Source organism: Merops nubicus, unplaced genomic scaffold (assembly GCF_000691845.1).
Source record: "Merops nubicus isolate BGI_N331 unplaced genomic scaffold, ASM69184v1 scaffold6549, whole genome shotgun sequence".
Taxonomy (NCBI): domain Eukaryota; kingdom Metazoa; phylum Chordata; class Aves; order Coraciiformes; family Meropidae; genus Merops; species Merops nubicus.
Window position 1 is genome coordinate 48,596 of NW_008632951.1, and position 19,787 is coordinate 68,382.

General features: G+C 37.7%; 1 protein-coding gene across 1 annotated transcript in view; it reads right to left on the bottom strand.

Annotated features, from left to right (window-relative positions):
• The window catches only part of FRMPD4 (FERM and PDZ domain containing 4), a 67,164-nt gene that overhangs the window by 11,915 nt on the left and 35,462 nt on the right, over positions 1–19,787 (bottom strand). Inside the window, exons 3-9 of the mRNA XM_008948064.1 lie at positions 18,524–18,569; positions 9,330–9,434; positions 8,049–8,156; positions 4,816–4,947; positions 2,680–2,799; positions 1,780–1,916; positions 495–621 (exon numbers count right to left, since the gene is read on the bottom strand). Coding sequence (XP_008946312.1) covers positions 495–621; positions 1,780–1,916; positions 2,680–2,799; positions 4,816–4,947; positions 8,049–8,156; positions 9,330–9,434; positions 18,524–18,569 — 775 coding nt within the window. The remainder of the gene's footprint in view (positions 1–494; positions 622–1,779; positions 1,917–2,679; positions 2,800–4,815; positions 4,948–8,048; positions 8,157–9,329; positions 9,435–18,523; positions 18,570–19,787) is intronic.

The window sequence follows — 19,787 nt, forward strand, 5'->3', positions numbered from 1 at the left end:
GTGCTAAGAAAAATATTTTACAACAGCAAGAAGGGTCATTTACTGTAAGGACCATCATCTATCCAGTTAGATCTTGGCCAGAGAAAAGTCTCTATCTACAGCATAAGGGCAAACAATCCTGAAAAACTGTATTTATGTCGGGCCCACAGGTTGACATGGTTCAGATGAGAGCATCAGAGAGAGAACAGTAACTTCCCTAACAAGTATGCCATTAATAGGAAGCTCTAAAGGAATTAAACAATATGTATTTTTATCCTACATGAAGTACTAATAACTGATTTTCTGTTATTGTCAATAGAAAAACATAGTTTTGTTGGTGTATAATTAATTTTTTTTAATTGTTCTTGGCCATGTTGTACGGAGCACTAAAAGTTAAATCTCTGAAAATATAATGGCTAGGTGCTTCTCTGAAGGAATATCTTTAAACATTTCCCATGCATGCCACCCTTTCTGTTCTTTAAAACATATTTTCCATTAAGATGCAAATGTAATACCTTTTTACCCGGAGGAACTAGGTTTTGATTTGCTTTGACAAGGTGTGAAAGTGCTTTCTTTATGTTCTTTTCTTTCATGCTTTGCAGCACAGCAGATGGAAGAAAAGTCTCTAATCCCCATTCTTTTCTGCAATAAAAGGTACATACTTAATTTCACATTGCTGTGATGATTATTTATCTAAAGACTGGTGACTATGATGACAACTGAATGAACACCTGAAAACAGGAGAATCGATCAAGTCCAGAGTTTTGCAATAACACATTATTTTCTTATTCACACTATATATTACTTATGGAAAAGATGCTTTAAGATGATACATTTCTCTTCTATCCCCTTCATGTGTTCCATCATGCCATCCAGAAAAGGTGTTTTAAGTTTTTATGTTTTTAATGGCTATGCTGTAGTGTTAAACACCACTTAATTACATAAGCAAGTACCACTATAGAATTAAAATTGCAGAAGATTTAACAACATAATGTCAGATTTAATTTTCTCTTCTAGGCTTTTTCTAGAACATGAAAAGCAGCCAGCAATAGCTTCTTTGTAACTTACATTTTGTGGGTATTTTGTCCTCTCAAAAACAACCACTTTATTGAATTTCCTGCTTGAAGTACCCCTTTTGATAGAAGACTGACTCTTCACTTTTAAGTAATTACTTCTGCTGATTCATTAATAGGATACAATATAACATGATCTTCAGTAAGGTGGGTAAAGTCTATGAGACCGAGTGTGCAACTGTTACTCTTATAATTCTTCAAGTACACTAAGTGACAACAAAAATAATTTTGGAGTTGAGTTTATTTATTTTTTAAATCCAAACAGTTGTACACACAGTTGCATTTTGGACATTTTATTTTTCTTTGTAGTTCCGTAAAATAGGTGCATGCTGGGATACTTCAGTATTTAAGAACTCTTGCAATTGTAAGACCCAACAGTCTTCTGAAACAAGAAATCATCTGAATCTTGCTTTATTAAATTCTGACCCTAAAATCTTAGAATTCAGACCATGTAAACTTAGACCTGACCATTAAATCATTGAAAGCAAATGAGTTAATCTTATTTACATTTATACACTATTTCAGATGGCTGAAAAGATGACCAAAAGGTAAATGGACCAAAAGGTCAATACTTACAGCTCTTAATACACCTGAATCAACTTCAGCCACAAAGAATGAACCTAAAATGGGTGTGTGCATAAATGCATATTAAAGAAATAACCTTAAAGAATCTATAAGTTACTCCGAATGTTTTACTTTTAAAGAACACACTGCATTCTCGACTTACTCTATATATTTGAGGGAGATTTTCTGAGTTTGTTTGGTGGTCACAGTTGCAATATACATTTGTAATGCAGCCAGCCGCAGGGCAATGTCATATTTCAGTTCTGGTCCAAATCTTTCCTGAACCACGTCGTTACAGCTCTGCCAAAGAACCAGTAGAGGGAGCATCAAGTTCAAAAATCTTAAAAATCTTGCACTAAAAATTATTTTATAGTCTTTTTTCTTTTTTTTTCTTTTTTTTTTTTTTTTAAATTAACATTGCACGAAGCGTAACCCTGAACTCCAAAGAAGCACCATGGTGTAGGTAGGACAGTTGCTCTCAGAGGCATCAGATGCTCACCAGAAAATTGCATTTCTGAAGAACACAAGTACTTCTGCCAAAGAGCAGAAGGCATGACCACTTTGATCTAAGCTCTCTTCATCCTTCCTGGGGAGAGCAGTAATCTTCTGTCACAAAGAGTGCCAGAAGGGTATCACGGTATCTGGAGTCAGGGTATCAGGATTCTACCTGGTGAGATACCCAGGAGAACCACACTGCTTCTACGTCAGCTTTCTCATCCATTTTACTGTATGTTTCTTTTCAGAAATCATTTCTGTCTGGTATTGCAGTATCAGAAATAAGTATTAGCAATTACTTCAGCTTCACTCTTTTCTAAAGCCAAAGATATTTTGGAAAGATATCAAAGCATTACTATTTGGAGAGACTTATGAAGGAAGGGGACGTTGCAGATGATGAAGATTTGCACATTCCCCAAGTGCATTCATTGGCTTTACGCAGCAGAAATAAAACCCAGGACTTACTGCAGCCATGCTTTTCTCTGTGCAGATATGAATCTATGTACACACTGAATGCAACTATCTTTTCATTGTCCTTTACACTAACAATGCTCGAGCTTTCCCTTACCTGTACATAGAGATATTCGAAAGCAACTGGATCTCTTCTTAAAAGATCAATGGGATCCTTTGGGACAAAGCTAATCCTGAAAAGACATCTCATTTTATGTGAGCTTGGCCTCTGGGTCACCTAGAACAGTGCAATAATCATATTAGAACTTGGCCACTCTGGTCAAACAACAGTCTTCAGTCTGGGACAACGTGACCCTGCTCCAGAGCCATGTGTAAGCAAGAAAAATAATTCTATCCAAAAAAGAGCTTTGCCACGGGCTCCTTATAAAGTTCTTCACATGAAAACATCATAAACATAATCTTGTGGAAAGACTGAGACTCATATAGGCATGACTGCCCAATATAACTCATCCTCAAAGCAACATAGTTCACTCATTCAAAACCAGAGTGAAAGGACAAAGAAAACAGACTTTAATGAAAACCATCCAAGTGAAATACAAACTGAGCTGTGCTTCAACAGGAAGAAAATACTCACAGACGATAGGGAGAGGTTACATTTTATTTCTTAGACTGACTGAGAACACAGGTGAAGCACAGCTTCTTAAATTTTTCTCACTTGTTTTAATCCATTATGCAATTTGTGAGAAATTAGGTATTTTTTCCTCAGTTGTTCTGAAATAGGAGATCTATCCCATGACTTCTGACAAAGGCAAATCTCTCCCAATACATTAAAAAATGAAAAAGACATGCTTTGTATGTTGGTCAGCAAAAGCATGTAACACTGTAATCTGGGTATATTCATGGGGGACCACTGCATAGCTAATAATAATTGGATGAAACATTATATTGGAGCAACTTTATAATGGCAAATTAAAGTATTGCTGATTTTACAAGAATTTCAAAGAAGACACCTTCAGAATTAATATAGTTTATGTAGTTTGTTTGATTAGACTAATGCAGTTGGAGAGTTAGTGTACTTTATAATCAACATCTTTAACTGATAAAACTATCTTTTAAAAAATCTCCACTGAAGACTGTCTTGCCCTAACAATTTTCAAAAAGTATGGTTATCTCACATTGTCTCTGACCTTATTCCTAAGTATCTAGGCATATTCTGTATGTATAAATAAAAGCTCTGGATGAGATTTCTGAAAGCTCACTGCATTTGTTTACTCTGATCCTTTTGATTTCAATAAGAATTTTACCAGTTACTTCAAAGAGATACAGTTAGGCCAGAAGAGCCAGTATTGAGTACTTCTGGTTATTGCTCAGTCACTGGGTAGCTTACACCCACAAGAAAAGAATGTTAACATGGTAAAGTCAAGTACTTGAAGGTAGAAAATGCTAGAAAGACTGTTAGTTGGTAAACTAAGTTCCTTCATACCATTTCATAGACTCGAGTTAGAAGATCAAAGGATTCTAGCATTTAAGTTAAATATTAATCCCCCATCTCATCTAAGAATCAATTTCTCTCTATTTTTTGCAAAGTTAGGTGAAATTTAAAAAATGCTATTGTTCTCCTGGAACACAGATATATAATCCAAAATTTCAGGCTAAACAGTTTGGCATAATGATAAGCAGCTAAAATTAGGGTCCTTTGCTGGGAACTGTGATGCAACTTTACCTCTAGTCACATCTCCCTGATTTAAGGACAAAAGTTACACCAGCATTTTTTGTGTCACAATTCATCACCACTGAAGTGACATAATTTATCACTGAGTAAATAAACTAAATTTGGCTTCATGAAGAAGAGTATTACTCCCTGTCACCTAGATACAGATCTGTATAACTGGATAGGAACCAAAGATAAAACTAAGTTTTTTAAAGGGATTTTGGCAGACTAGGGTTCTCAGAATTGTTACCATGGGTTTTCCAGCTTTTGAGAATGTTTACTGGCTGGACCATGTACGATATGAAAAAGGCTTGCTACATATTTTCTAGCTTTCAGTCTGATCTTTAATAAACTTTTAAATACTTTTTAGTGGCCCAATGAAGCAATGAAATATGGCTATATAATAGAAAAATAATTTTCTGTGAGAACTTGATTCTTAGAACCATATCTAAATACCACTGCTATTTGATAGACTGTATCAAACTACACATCTTTCAGTTAACTCACATGAGTAATGAAAAAGATGGATAATCTACTGATTAGCCTGTCTTGCTAATGTCTGCTTTCACATATTACACAAACCTGAGTTAGAGTCTCCTGTTCATGTAGCAAAAGGAGTTTCGTTCCAGATCCTTCAATTCTCTGCTCCAGCATCAGGGAAAAGTGTTCAATACACTTGATGGAAAGCTTTTCTTGGAGTGTTAAGATGACATCCTAATTAACAAAGGATTTATAAAATGTGCTTAAATTAATGAAGTGCTTGGGACCCAGTTCTTCACTGCCATACACTCTGCATATACCCAGCACAGGCTGGAAGCCCAGAGGTTAAACAGGAGGGCGGTTGTGTTTTGTGCCTGTTCTGTGCAACTCTACAGGACATCACACACATTCACCCAGTGAAAAATCACTGCCTTTATTTTCAAACATCCCTGAGATGGCATCAGGTATGCACATGAAAAACATACATATGGGATTGCTGTGTACGGACAACCTTCTGTGCAGTTTAACGTACAAATGATACTTGTGTGGCCCTTAAATCATATCTCTGTCTGCATGGAAATAAAAGTTCTCAATCAGTAAAGTAGAGATGGTCTTGCTGCTATTCTCTTCACCTTCTTCTGGGACAGGGCCACCAAGCAGTACAAACCAAATTCATGTTCAATAACAAAAAAATTAAATGCAGGGGCTTTATCGCAAGCATTATTTGAAGTCCACTGAATGAGTTTTCAATGCTGACAGAAAAGTCAACAATGACGATATCTGTGCAGAACAATAGCTCTAAATTCTGGACCATGTTAATTTATAATATAAATCCCATTATTAGATGCTTTTAATTAGTCTTTTTTACATTTGATTATGTCCAATGGTATTTAATTTGAGCACAACTGTTTCTAAAATAACAGCTAAACAAACATCCTCACAAAACCATTCAACCAGTCCCTACTTTACCTTCATATAACACTTTGTAAATGCATGCAGAGTATTAATATCATCTGTCAAGGTACATTTTGCTTCAGTGAATGTAGTAGGAAAGAAAATATATAACAGCTCCTCGTTTTAAAAGAGTTTCACATTATGTTGGTGAAAAGATTAAAACATTTCTATCCATCTAAAAGATTTTTAGATATAAATAAATATACAGATAGATAGGACTTACTAAGATCATGATGAATTGTAATCCAAGTGTTTTAACATAATTTAAGAAGATTAACTGATCAATTACAGTGCATTCATGGAAAATGAACACCAAATTGGTGAAAGGATGAAAAATATATGTAGGAGGATGGGGACAACTCTGTACAATGCAAAGAATATAAGACAATATTAAAGGATTGCAAGTAACCACACTAAATAATGGAGGTTAATATTATAGTATTCTGACTAATGGGAATTTGTTTACACATTAAATCTACTTTTAATTATACTCCTGAACTATGCTCAAAGACAAGGGGCATAATAGTAACATAAAGAGACATTATAGCAAATCTAAGTTTTGAAGAGGGGGTAGTAATGGCACTGTTTTCCACTAGCTGTCTTGGACCTTTTAAAATATAATGCACATAGGCACTGAATTACTGAATTAAATTTTTTGCTAGCCTATCCTCTCCTCCAGTAACTTAGAGTCAGCCCAGGTGCCACCTCCCACCAGTAACAAAAGTGAGGACTGAAGGTAAGGCAACCTTGTTTTTATGTGGTGAGCTACTGGACTGCTAGAGGTGGAAAAAAAATTCATTTGCACTGACTCAACTGGGGCATGTCTACTTCACTTCAGTTTAAGGAAAGAAGCAGCAATCAACATCCATCCATGCACAACGAGGAACATACACACACATACATGGAAGCATATGTAATATACAACTGTGCAGGCTACAGAATATTTAATTGCCTGAATTAGTTGCCAAGGAAATTATTCCTATGAATATTCAGAATTTCTAAGGTCAAAGCAGCTTGAAACACTAATACAGCTTGGTTGCTGGGCCCATCTGGGTGCAAAGTCATTTGCAAATGACTTCAGATTAGACATACAGTCTTACAGTACATGACAAACCCATGGCTGAACTATTGAAAACTAATGTAATGTGATGGCCAAAACTGGTCTTCAGAAGCAAAATATCCTGGAACAGATTGGTTGTTCTTATGCTCATAAAAGAAAATACTGGAAATTTGGCTTATGGCCTAGAATGGTATGGAGATGTCACTATCTACATGAAGCACCCACCTTAACTTTCTTCACCCAACCAAATTATCAGATGGACTGGAGAGATTCAGTATTCCACGGCTAAATCAGTGGAGGCTTGTCTCTATTACCTGCACTTAATTTATTCCTAAGGTATATATATGAACTGTAAACAGATATTAAAGCCCGTTTTTAAGTGTAACTTCAGTATCTGTTTTGATTCCACACTGCAGTAAAGTTCCTCTTGTTTACCTTAGTAAATCACTCTCCGTGCTGTTCTGACTGAGCACACTGCTGAATCAAGTAAAGTACCTTTTTTCCAATCTGCATACCTTTACAATCTCTTAAAACCAACACAGGCTGGTAGTACAGCTGAAAATCGCATCCCCAGCTTTCACTGACCATTCCCACCCACAGGTCTCTCTTGTTTCAGTGTCCCAAGCACGCACGCTAGCATGTGGTGAACTAGATTTGGTAACCAATCTCTGTTAAGAGTAGCTTGCCTAACAAAAATGCTTGAGACACTAGGACATAACCAACAGCTCCAGTCATGCTGCCTCGGTTCACTACTCCAAGGCACTCCCAGGCACCAACAACGCCTTGGGTGTAGGAATCTGTGTGGAACAGTCAGACACTCCCTAGCAGTCTCAGCTGTGTGCCAAGGCTTCACCTCTTTATTTCTGTATGTGAAATGTATTATGCAAAGCATAGAGAACATTACACTGAGATGAGCAATTTATCACCAGCATAACCCTAAAATATCCCATCCCAAGATCACTGGATGACAAGCCAGATGATATTCAATTAGCAACCAACATCTTAATCTTCTTAGCTCCTGACTTTTGCTGACAAATCATGCTAGTATTTGGCAGCATATCAAAATGATAGGACCACACAATTTTAATTGCACTCCAGGCACATTAAAATGATCACTTCTACTTCATTGACAATACAATACATTTTTAGCAGCAGAAAAATGGACCGAAACCTCATTATTTTTGAACTATGAGTCCAGCTCCAAATGAACACACTAGCAATTTTGTTCTTAAGGCATTCCAAGTAAATTAAAATTACTGAAGGTCTTAAAAAGAGTTAACTGGCATTCTTGTCATTGCATAGTGAAGCGTATCTAGCCTACCTTTATGGAAGTGCTGCAGTCAAACCGGAAAGATTTCGTTTGTCCATTTTCAAGATACACCTTCAGAACATTTGGCATGAAAAGAAGTGAATTGTCCTTAACTGTTTCCTGCCAAGCAAATTAGTGAATCAGATTACAATGTGTAACATGTGAAATCTCAATGTTGTTCTATAAAGAAGGACATCATTCAGATGGAAAGGTAACATCTGAAAAGGAGCATGTTGTCTCAAAATGAAAGCAGAATTAGCAATGCACTGCAAGGTCTGGCCGTGCTCCTTACAGCTGCACTCCATAGGTGTCTTTCCTGGAAAACTATAACTGTTCACATACATTCTATGTCTGGCTTGGAGCATTTTCTTTCCCAAAACACTATCTCTCTGGCAATAAATGCTACATCCATAAAACACGTTAAATAGATCAGAAAAATAGATTACTGTTTCTCTGAATATAGCGAGCTACTTAGTGTCTTCAATCTACCAAATAGGCACTGCAGATTCATTAGCAAGAATTACAATCAAGATGTTTTACATTCTCTTCATGGGTGGATATTATATGTTAATATCTGTCATCATTTAAGAAGTGTACCATATAATAGCACTATTTGTGATAATTGATAACAAGGATAGCAAAATAAACAGGAAAAAGGGAGGGAAAAAAAGCTTTGTTTTGTTTGTTTGTTTGTAAAGCCGAAATTGCTTTTGACAAAATGTAGAATCAATTTATGTTTGTAAGAGAGTTGGATAAAGACATCAGTGTGGAACGATGCTCTGTCATATTATGAAAATGAGCAGGGAGTTCATATTTAAGGAGGAGTTCAGTGCCTCTCAAAGGGAAGCTGACTTTGCCTGAGGGCTGGAAACAACAATTTACAAGTAGATAAAAAAAATTTTAAAGAGGTCTGTAAGGTAATGTTAATCTGTTTTCCTGACATGCTACTTCTCTTGAGCTTATGGGTTTTCCTGCTACAAAATAACTGAAAAAAAAAAATAACAAGCAAGCGTTATCGAGACTATAAAGACAGACATTTATGTGCTATCACCACAAAATGCATTCACTAGCATTTTAATCTTATTTTAAGAAGGGACACACCTTTCATGGTATTATGGGCCCAACGGACTTTAAAAGCAGATCTTTTTGAAAACTTCAGAAACAGAAAAACCCTTCCCTTTTCAAGCCGATCACTGTTCTTCCTACCATATAATTCCCTCACTTTCCAGTCTTGAGGCATACCTTTGGATGAAATGCTCAGTCGTTCCTGAAGTTAAACAGTTGAATACTCACCGACACCTGGCCATTGATAATTACTTCTTCTGAGAAGCGTACTTTGACAGGATTTGACTTCAATCTTGCCTTTTTTGCAGCACTAATAAAAGCTGATTTAGGAGACTGGAAGGAAAAATGATGACAAGATATATCACATCATTTCAAGTTAAAACCTCTTTCCTTTTTCAGTTACTCCCTTTGTTTCTCACATAATGGGAACTCCATGTGTACAGCAACACTTTGCATACCATTCACTGAAGAATGGAAATAGAGTTAAACCATAATGTTTCCTGAGATAATACCCACGTACATACACATAAGGAATCACCAATGCATACTGAAAGTTATCCCACTGTCAGACTGGGGTGATGAGAAGGGCTCTCGGTGTACATACAAATTCCTTGTAGTGCTTCCACAACGACCTCTGTCATCCAAGCTTGTTTGCTTGAACAGATGCTGACCAGTTACCAGCCAGTGACCCTTCCTTCAAACAATGAATGGAAAATTTTTGCATAATTTATGATCCAATAGATAAAGATGTACACGCAACTGTTGCCAAAAAAAAAAAAAAAATGTTTGAGGGCTCTCCAAGTGCAGTGTTGTCTCACTATATTAGTCCACTTCAAAACACAGGTTAGAACCATCAAAAGTCAGCTGCAAGCCAGCTGTCTTCCCCCAGATGTGTACCTTAAACACACTCTGTGCAAGGCTTGCCTTCAATAGATTGGACACTCTGTAAGACTTCATGGATTAGAAGTCTAGAAAAATTTCTAATTGTCTTCTGGGACCTAATTGACTTTTGCCTACCCCATTATTCAATGGATTCACCTGTAATCAAGTGTTCAACCCTTGGAATAAGTTCTTTCTCCATTTCAGGATTTTGACTATCAACCCATTTTTAGTAAAAAATGAAATATTCACAGTCAGTGGGATTTCCATTTTCAGCAGCAGAAGCCAGGTAGTTTTATTCTCAGGTCAGTTACAGACGCAGTGTGTCTGGCATTTCCATGTAACCATGATAAAATAAGCAATGGAAGAACTTCTCAGTTTGGCTGAAAATCACTGGGTTCCTTCAGGCCACATTTTGGTCCATTTATTTCAGAATAATGTGAATTAAGATTTTCAGAATCTTAATACTAACTCCTTACTAATTTTGGATACTGAAAAGACTGTCATCGTTGCTTTGCCTGTGAGAAATTAGTGCAGGCATCAGTGATGATGATCCTGGAATAATTTCCTGTTATCAATGTGGCGTGACAGCAGCCCTTGTAAACACAGGAAGTCTTGTCACCATCACTCAAACTTTGACTCAACAGACAATCTGCAGGAGTGATGGAGTAATGCAAGGCCACACACTCTTTTTGTCTCTGATCTCTGCTGAAACTGCTTTAGAAGTTATTTTCTTGTGATGCAGAAACCTTGTTTCTAGTAAGTAACAGGAAGAAGTCTCTAGCTCATTTCTGTATGCAGCTGCTGTGTTATCACATCGAAAATGTGGTAACTATTACCATAGGCTCAGTATCAAAGAGTGAACAAGGAATGAAAGATGCCACATTCTCCCAGGAAATATCAGAGCCATCCAATAATTCCTGGAGCACAAAATAGAACCAAGAAATAAAAATGAATGCTTCTTCACTTTTACAGTTCATTCTTTCTTACCTCTTCTCTAGCAGCTATGACCATACATCTTTTTTAATCAGTAACAGTGAATGACAGAAAATTCAACCCCATGACCAAACCAAGCTCAGCTTCTAAAGGCAGTGTTGAAAAATGCAGAAGGTCCCAGAGAGGATTTGAAACAATCACAAAAAGAAAGAAAAATGGAGGAAAAAAATAATGTCTCAGGGCGGAGGACCCAAAACACTTCTTCAGCAAGAAGAGCCAATATGGAAATGCTGAAGAAGCATGCTTATATGTCGTACTCTAGAGATGAATTCCTAGAAGGACACAGTATACAATAAAAGCATGATTAATATAGTAATTCCACAGATCTTTTCTAACTTCTCCTCTCTAGGTAGTCACTTTCTACAGTGTGCAAGTGGGATAGTCTATATGACATTCAAACAATGGATTGCAACCTGTTGATTCCCACTGCCATGGGGCAGCACAGCTATAGCAGATATATACTGGCTCTCCCTTGTAAGGGCAAGGGGAAGAGTTAGTTATTTATCTTGCTTGAAGTGGCTTTTTACAGTTGTTTTCTCTTATTGCAGATGAGTCACCAGTCTGGCCTTTCTTTACAGGCAGACTGCCAAACTTTCATCCAGGTTCTGGCAAGGTTATTCCCATAGAGCAAACCTGGCAAAGCGCTGTGTGGCTCTGTTGCTCCCTACAGACTCTCTCTTTGCCTCTCTGCAAACTCGTAAGTCATTTGGGGGGACATAAACACGTAAATTTTCTTATTGCAAAAATGTCATAGAGGAGTCCAACAGAACTGAAAGATCTGAACATACTCCAGTTCCCAGCTATTCCAGGACATGGGATTGAATGCATGTATTGTACGGCCAGGGGAGCACACCACGGTCTGCCACAAAATGTGGGGCTTCCGTCCCTTCATGCTTCTGCTGTAGCAACGTGGTGAGGACTCTGGACCCTTACCAGACACTCTGGGTGAGCCTGGAAGTAGACTGCTTTCTAAAAGCTTCAAACTATAAATCAGGGGTTTAAGAAAATCTAGAGCAGCTCTGCCAGGTATTTGGGGGAAAGTCCCCTCTCTGCTGGTTAAGTGTTTGTGTAGTAACATACCTTTTGCATTTAATTGCACAATCTCATTGTTTCTACCTCTGTATCAACTTGGCACTTGGAATTTTCTCTTTAAGAAAGGATCTGTTTTGAAAGAGTGCAGCAAATACCTAGGAAAACAGTTTGATTTGATTGTTGAAACTTACTTGTCTAAGAAAGCATCAGCTAGATTATGAGTTCCTCTATTCTATTTTACTCTCCTCAGGTTTGTAAGTGAAGAAAGTTATCAATTAATGATTCTCAGAGTGCCAGTTTCATTTAGTTCTGATACTCCATCTTTTAGCAAAATGGAAGCCATTATCCTCAGTTAATGACCTTAAGCAGGAGATGTTTACGCTAATGCAGAACATTTATCACCGCAAGTGAAGTATTTGCATTGTCACAGATAAAAACAGCTTAATTAGACTGACTTTTGCAAAATGAACATACAGATTTTAACAAGGAGTCAAAATACTTAAAAATCCCACAGATTTTACACTGTGTGACCTAAGCTATGTTTCCTGTTAAATGTTCATGTGTATCAGGACTTTAAATAATTTTTACTTGCTTACACAGAATTCAGTAAAAATTCATCTAATCATTTCAGCACTACCTGGAGGAACTGCTAACAAAAGAAATGAAGCACTGCATATAGATTTGCAATATATAGTGATATGGTGAAGACTGAGCTCATCCTTTTAACCCTGCTTACTAGGAACTGCAATCAATGGACATCCCATCAGCAGGGTCAAAACATGAGACAGCTATAACAAGAGGAGGTTTTCTGGAAAATATTATTTTTCCAAATCAGATTCTGTTTTTGTTAGCAGCATTATAGGTCTTTTTTAGATAGATCTTAGAAACAATATCCTATGTTTTGAGGGAAATTGGCTTTTGATGAAAATAAGAATGTATCGTATTTCGTCCACTTTTGCGGGTAAACTGTAATTTGTGGGACATTCCAAGTGAAATGGTAATTATTTGCTGCAACAGCCCAGAGGTGCTGCAACAACAAACCTCCACTTATGGTCCAGAAAAAGAAGGATTTAGCATGTAGAAGATGATGGTGTAGTATTGAGCTACCATAAAGAAATGAAGCAGTGTAGCAGTATGGGACAGTCACAAAATGAAAAGAAAACCTGCTTTGTGAGAACATGTGTCAAAATCTGATAGAAATACCAAAGTTTTTAAAAGCCACATATTGTATATATGCAATCAATTTTAAGTTTGTTACTTAAAATTGGTCATGAGTTGAGTATGAAAAATTATGGGGTTTAGGAAATAAGGGAAAAATACATGAACACAAAAATGTGTTAATTTTGGATGTATCCCTAAAGGCAATTATGAGAGACAAAATTTAGCAAGTAAATAAAATAATGTGAATATGTGAATAAGAGGAAGAATTAAATTTATTAAGTGGAACAGCACATAATACCCATAGGCAAACAATACACTGCCACTCATAGCTGTGAGCAAGGCTGAAACAACTACACTGACTCACAAGAGCATTGAGAAGAGCAGGTAGGGACACAGAAGCAATAACGTGGAGAAGTTTTACCACACAGTAATTTGTTATAACCACAGGGCACTGACAGATCATTATCAGGAGTATTTCTTTGTTAAAGTCTTGGCACAAATTTAATTGCTGGAACAGTGGTCAGATTTGGGTTCTGTCTTAAAACTTGGTGACCTATTATAGACAATTATATTTTAGTATTTTCATTATTTATATTTTACTATTTTGAAATGGTAATCCCAGTCTGATCATTAGTCTCATACATGTATAACAGGTACCTCTATGGTAGGGAACAGACAAACTTTACTTCAATGCAGGCATGGAGAAAATCCACTCCATTCTGTCTAAAGGAAGTGACAGCCTGGTTTACTCTGGTTGGCCCCAAATCCCTAAGTGAAACCACAGGTCAGCTTCAGACTTTGTGGAACATGCAGATCATCTCATGACTACATGGACCTGGGCTATGTATCTCTGCATTTATGAAATGTGGAGGTCCTTTACAGAATGCCCTTCGCTGTCCTTTTGGGATTCTGCCTCTCTGAAGTTCAGCCCTTTACATCCATGGATTATTCTATGTTCATGACTATTTCTCCTACACAAGTGACCTCTCTTAATCAAGTGTAGAGAAGCACAAAAAAAGTCAGCCATGCCATACTGCTTTCAACTCTACAGCTGTGCAAGGATGAGGAGCTTTTGGAATGAAAGAAACCTTCACTCCATATAAACCTAGGCTAAAATGAACAAATCAAGGACTATATGAATACTAATGCACCTGAGATGAGAGAAAGGGCTAATGAAGAGGGAAAACAGACCTAATGGTAACTGTGGGGGAGGATCTTCAAGGAGAAAATGGTGGACCTGGTGAATGGTAGAGAGGCTTTTTTCCACTTTGTTGAAACTTATCATGGAAGTTCACACTGAGTTTTCTCACAGTCTTGACTGCTGGAAAGATCATATATTCTGTACGAATGCACTCCAGAAAAACCCACATAGCCTCCAGGAAGAAAGGTCAGGAGAAGCAGTGCTCACTGGGACTTGCATCACATGTACATGGAAGAAGAAAGTTTGTGCAGCACAGGTCTAACATGAGAGAGGGATTCTTCAAACAGCAAAGAATGTTTAGAGAGTAGCCATGGATCAGTCAGGACTTCCAGAAGGCAAGACAGGGATGGCAAGTTTGTCATTAAACACACCATGATCCTCTTCTGTGTAGGATTAAAGCTGTGTATGGAAGGGACCATAACAAAAAGCTGATGTGGATGTTATGCAGTGGAAAAGGTCCTCAGGATGACTGTAAAAAATGCCCACATTCAGAGAAAAAAAAAGCCATCATTTCTACACCAACTTCACAACTTCAAGCAGTCAAAAATGATCTCGTTCAAAATGTTCACACTTCTGACCTCCAAATAATTTCTAAAACTACACCTTGGTAGTAATTTTCATTTTGATTTTGAAGTCTTTGTGACAAACCTGTTTCTCTTTTATATCTTTCTTTACAACAAGTCTAGATGTGTTAGTTGCTGCTGTTACATGGCTCCAGAAGGCAAAGCAGCATGAAAAACACTGTGAGACTGTCAATAAGAATGTTGCCATAATCATTAAGATCCATAAATAAGTCTTATTTATCAGAGTTTTTCTGCAAACATTGCATCTCAGACATATAACTGTGTTATAACAAGAAGCATCTCTTTCAAAACAGAAAAAGATCTTATCCTTTTCCTGCTGCAGAACTTATGCACAGCAAAACTGTCACAGATCTCAGCTGGGCCTGGACTACATTCAAGGAGCTTAAGAGATTAATCATGAAAGCAACTTATTATATGATCTCTACACATAAAAACTGAACAGATATCAAAACAGGCAAGTTATTTGATTTGAGTAATGCTTAAAACTTAATAAGGCAACAATCAGAGTGGTAGCCCATTTACAGAATAAAATGGTCAGAAATTATAATCAAATGCTATACTTCCAGAAATCAAAACTTCGAACTACTTCAACTGCTTTAGCTGTTTGGTGACCTCCTTATGAGCAGTGGTGATATGAACCTTGTAGAGATTTGTAGATTGATGGAAAGAAAAAGATAGCCTAATGCTTTTGTTTGGGCATAATTAAAATGAAATTTTAATGAGTTTAAGCATTAAACAAAACTGGATGCACTTAAGCAAAGAAGATCTACAAATGCTTTCAAAAAGTAGTAAGTGAAATACAGAGCACTGTAAATCTAAGCTATGTCTATTTTAACCTGCAGTCATAAAGGATGGTTATATGAAAGCATGAAAACAAAACACACTAAATAGTTCAGATAAAAACTATTAAGAAACAGCACTCTTCTAATCCATCTTGGCAGATATTTTTCATGCAGTGACAGAAAGAAAAAGTTCACCATCAAGACGAGAGATCGATTAAATGTTTGTAAAGGTGTATTTCTGCCAAGAACAGGGAAGAATTTTAGTCTTTATTTAAAAGCTCTTACTTTTCCTTTGTCTGGTCTCTACTTCATCTTTCCAGTTTTATTGGCAAAATAGTAAAAGGAAACATGGAGGAGGCAAAATTAAAGAAAAGGGAAAAATATATGTGCATCATAATTTTTGAAAACATAAATACTGTTTCCAAATAGTACGACAACATGTATTTGCCAGTGGACCCCCTGCAGAGAAGACCAGGACAGATATACAGCCAGAGTGCAGCAACACTCAGGATGACAGTGCTGAGAGGGATGTCACCTAATAGGCTCAGGCACTACTGACAGTAATGTTGTGGCAGTATGAGGGCCAGCATGGGCCAGATGTTCCAGGCAACTTGGGAGTCCACAGGACACTTCATAGCCAGTGTTTGCATAAAATGAGGGACCTTGCACTCCTTCAGGGCTCAAACTTGGCTGCACACAGTGGCAGCATCCCAACTACTCGACATCCCTAGGCACACTTCCATTTCCACTGCAAAAAAAAACTTGGGCTTGAAAGTGAAGGGAAGGATGCTATGAATCAACAAAGACCTGTTCTGGACAGGTAGGGAGGTACAATATGAGTACAAAAACCAGAGCAGATCTGCAGGTTGCAACAGTCCTGCAGTTGAAGCTCTCCTACCAAAGCTCATGCTACTGAAGCGTTCCAACTCTGGGATAAAAATGGATCAATTAAACTTAGCACTGATATACATACACCAGTTACATCTTCTGACTGCTCTATGGACGTTCTCGGGAAGATAACCTTCATGCTTATGTGAGATAAAACATGCATCACCACCAAAAAAACATGTGCTTTGTCTGCTGAGGGGAGACAGCTCTCCTTGAGAGCTGGGGAACTCTAACAGACATGCCAGAGTGGAGCAACACAAACGCATGTATAAGATGGGCACATCAGCCCAAATGGCTGACAGGATGGGAAAGTGTTTCATTGCCACTCCTAACATCTAGAGGTAGATCAGTTATTTGTTAACCTTTGCTGCTACCTAATGAGAGGTACAGATTCTGCCTGGTTAGTCCTCAAACAGGGCTTGGCCCCAAATTGCTGGGAAAATACCAAGTTATGACTTTTCTTCTTCTCCACATCAATGGCTGGAGGGCTATACCCGTGCTGCAAGGTCTCCCATTGAATGTGGAGCGCACAGTTCATTTGGGATTCAGCTTTCCTTGTGTTCAGTACATATAGGCTTGCTTTCATACCAGCAACACAGTGGTAAAAAGCCACAGCACCTCACAGACACAACACTTCACTGTCCACTTTTAAGGGCTACACATACCTCCACTAAAAAGCACATGCCCTTTCTTCACCTGATATTTAAAGATGAGAATGAAGCCTATTAATAGATGAAACTAAGGCAATCTGCATAAAAGAGGCGAGTGGGTGAGGATTTTTTTTCCCACCATATTATATATATTCCCTGTGATGAAACCCACCGACTGTAATCCAGTAAGCTTTAAAGGCAGTTAGGTTTCTTTATTTAGTCAGGCTATAACTGCACTTTTATTTAAGGGGCTGATGTCAACCAGATCCCAGCTCACCTTTCTGCCAGTGGCACTACTGCAGCACAGCAGTCCGTGCCTGGTTTTGCTGCAGAACGTGTGCTTTTCCCCCATCATTTAGCTGCTGTGCAGACTGGCTTCTAGAAAGGGTACAGGAGCAGCAAAATTACATGGCCACCTCTAAACCAGCCAGAAAAGCAAACAAGTAGTATGAAGCCACACAGCACTGGCAAAGCTGAATTTGCAAGATGCATATTTTGGCAGCTTCATCAGATAAACTTGTTTTCACATCTTTGTGTCAAATCTATCTCATCTCTTATTCTTGGGTGAAAAGGATGCAATTATATCCCTTGTTAATCAAAACTGTTGTGTATCAGGCTAGCCAACAGCCAGCTGAATGGACCTACTGGACCTGACATCGCTCCTGACGTGTGGCTGAGGCCCTTCAGCAGCCTTCAAGGTACACACCTACCTAGCCATGAACCTGCTCCCACAAAGTGCAGAGTGAGGTGCAAAGGCATGTTGCATCAGCCAGCTCCAAAGCGGGCCGCAGTTGCTCCCAGTCCCTTCAAACCAGCCTCACACAATCACTTCTCTGCCTGTTCTCGTCCCTCACCTCCACACGCCCAGTGCTGGAGATGCAGACAGAGCCCTCCCTTGCATAAAGCACAGCTGCTTTGACAGAGTAGTGTAACTCTGTGGGACTGAGCCAGAATCAAGAAAAAGCCAGGAGCTGTAACAGATCAGAAATTGAAACAGAACTCAGCACCCTGCTCTACCTATCTTCCCGGTATGAGTTTAAAGATAATGTTATTATTTAACTTGCTAATGCATTCTTTGAGTGCAGGACACAGTAACACATTCTTAAACATCACCTTTAAGAGACACAGCCCTTATCTCACTTATTCCTTTTTATTGCACAGATAAGGTAGAGACACAGACAGAATATAGGCAGAAAAAATGCTGCTATGTTGCTAGGAAACTAATTCAGAAAACACTGACAATACTTACAGGGTAAGGTTGAACAACAGTAAGTAGGATTGATTCTTTGCAGCTTCTATAAACAGAAAAAAAAAAGTATAATCAAGCAAAGATTCATACTTTTATTCACTACAGATAACCAGCTTTCCTTTTTAATGGAGAAAACTGCAGTAATATGGCAAAATATTTATTACAGTGACATAGCAGAGAATTACAGAGATGAATAATCTGCCAAACAATCTGAATAACAAAGGATATTAAAAAAATAAGCTTTTTTCCAATCTAATAAATCGAATTGACTTAACTTTACAGTTTATATTATGAAATATTTGCTTCATCAGAGAGACCTGCATGCTGCAATAATGGTTTCCTCCAGCAAGAATAGAATACATTTGATTAATGCTAGCAGTTCAACAGCTGTAGACTGTGAATTTCTTTCACCTACTTTACAAAAGCAAGCCACTTTTTATACCATCTAGCTCTAGTACACTTAATGCCAAATTTATCAGAAGACAGCAGTGTTTACAAAACAAAGATGAGCACAAAATTTAGGCCCCATTTCTTCTCTAGCTCACATTTAGTGAATACCACCATTAGAACATTTACATTTTTACAAGCTTGCTACGGAAACTTTTTCTTTTTTTTTAAATTACACAGTTCCTTAGGATGAAATTAGTAAATGGAAGACATATAGGTAGTTTTTAGAAAACTCAACTGATTTACAGGGTAAAGAGAAGAAATTATTAGTAAACTTGATATGATCAACTCGTTTAGATAAATGACATAGGTATAATTTGACTACTGGTGGGCATTTTGGCATGGTGGGTAACTGGGAAAAAGTAAGGGTGAAGTGGAAGAAGAAGGAAGAGAAGCCAGAGTCATTATCTCTTGTATTACATTGCTGGACAGATGGCTGCTGATGACAATATTAGCTAAGAAACAGTCAGTTGCCGTTTTGTTGAGATGGAGTTGATTTTCTTTTGGTTTTGCTACTTTCAAACACAATTAATTGTTTATGTGATTTATTGCCTGGCTAACTGAAGTGCAACTGCTTTGGCATGTCTGACCTGTTCAGCAGAACTAAAATAAATCACACTGAACTGGTCTTATACAGTGTTATTTATATGCATATTCACAGCATTGATATGCAACTTAAAAAGCCAAAAAGCAAAGAAAATAGAGGATAGACAAAAAAATTAGTCAGAAAATCATTCTAGAAATTCAGCCTATATTTGATAAAGCCTACTGGCCAACTGGGATAGCAAATTCTATTTCTGTCATCAGTCATGCAAAA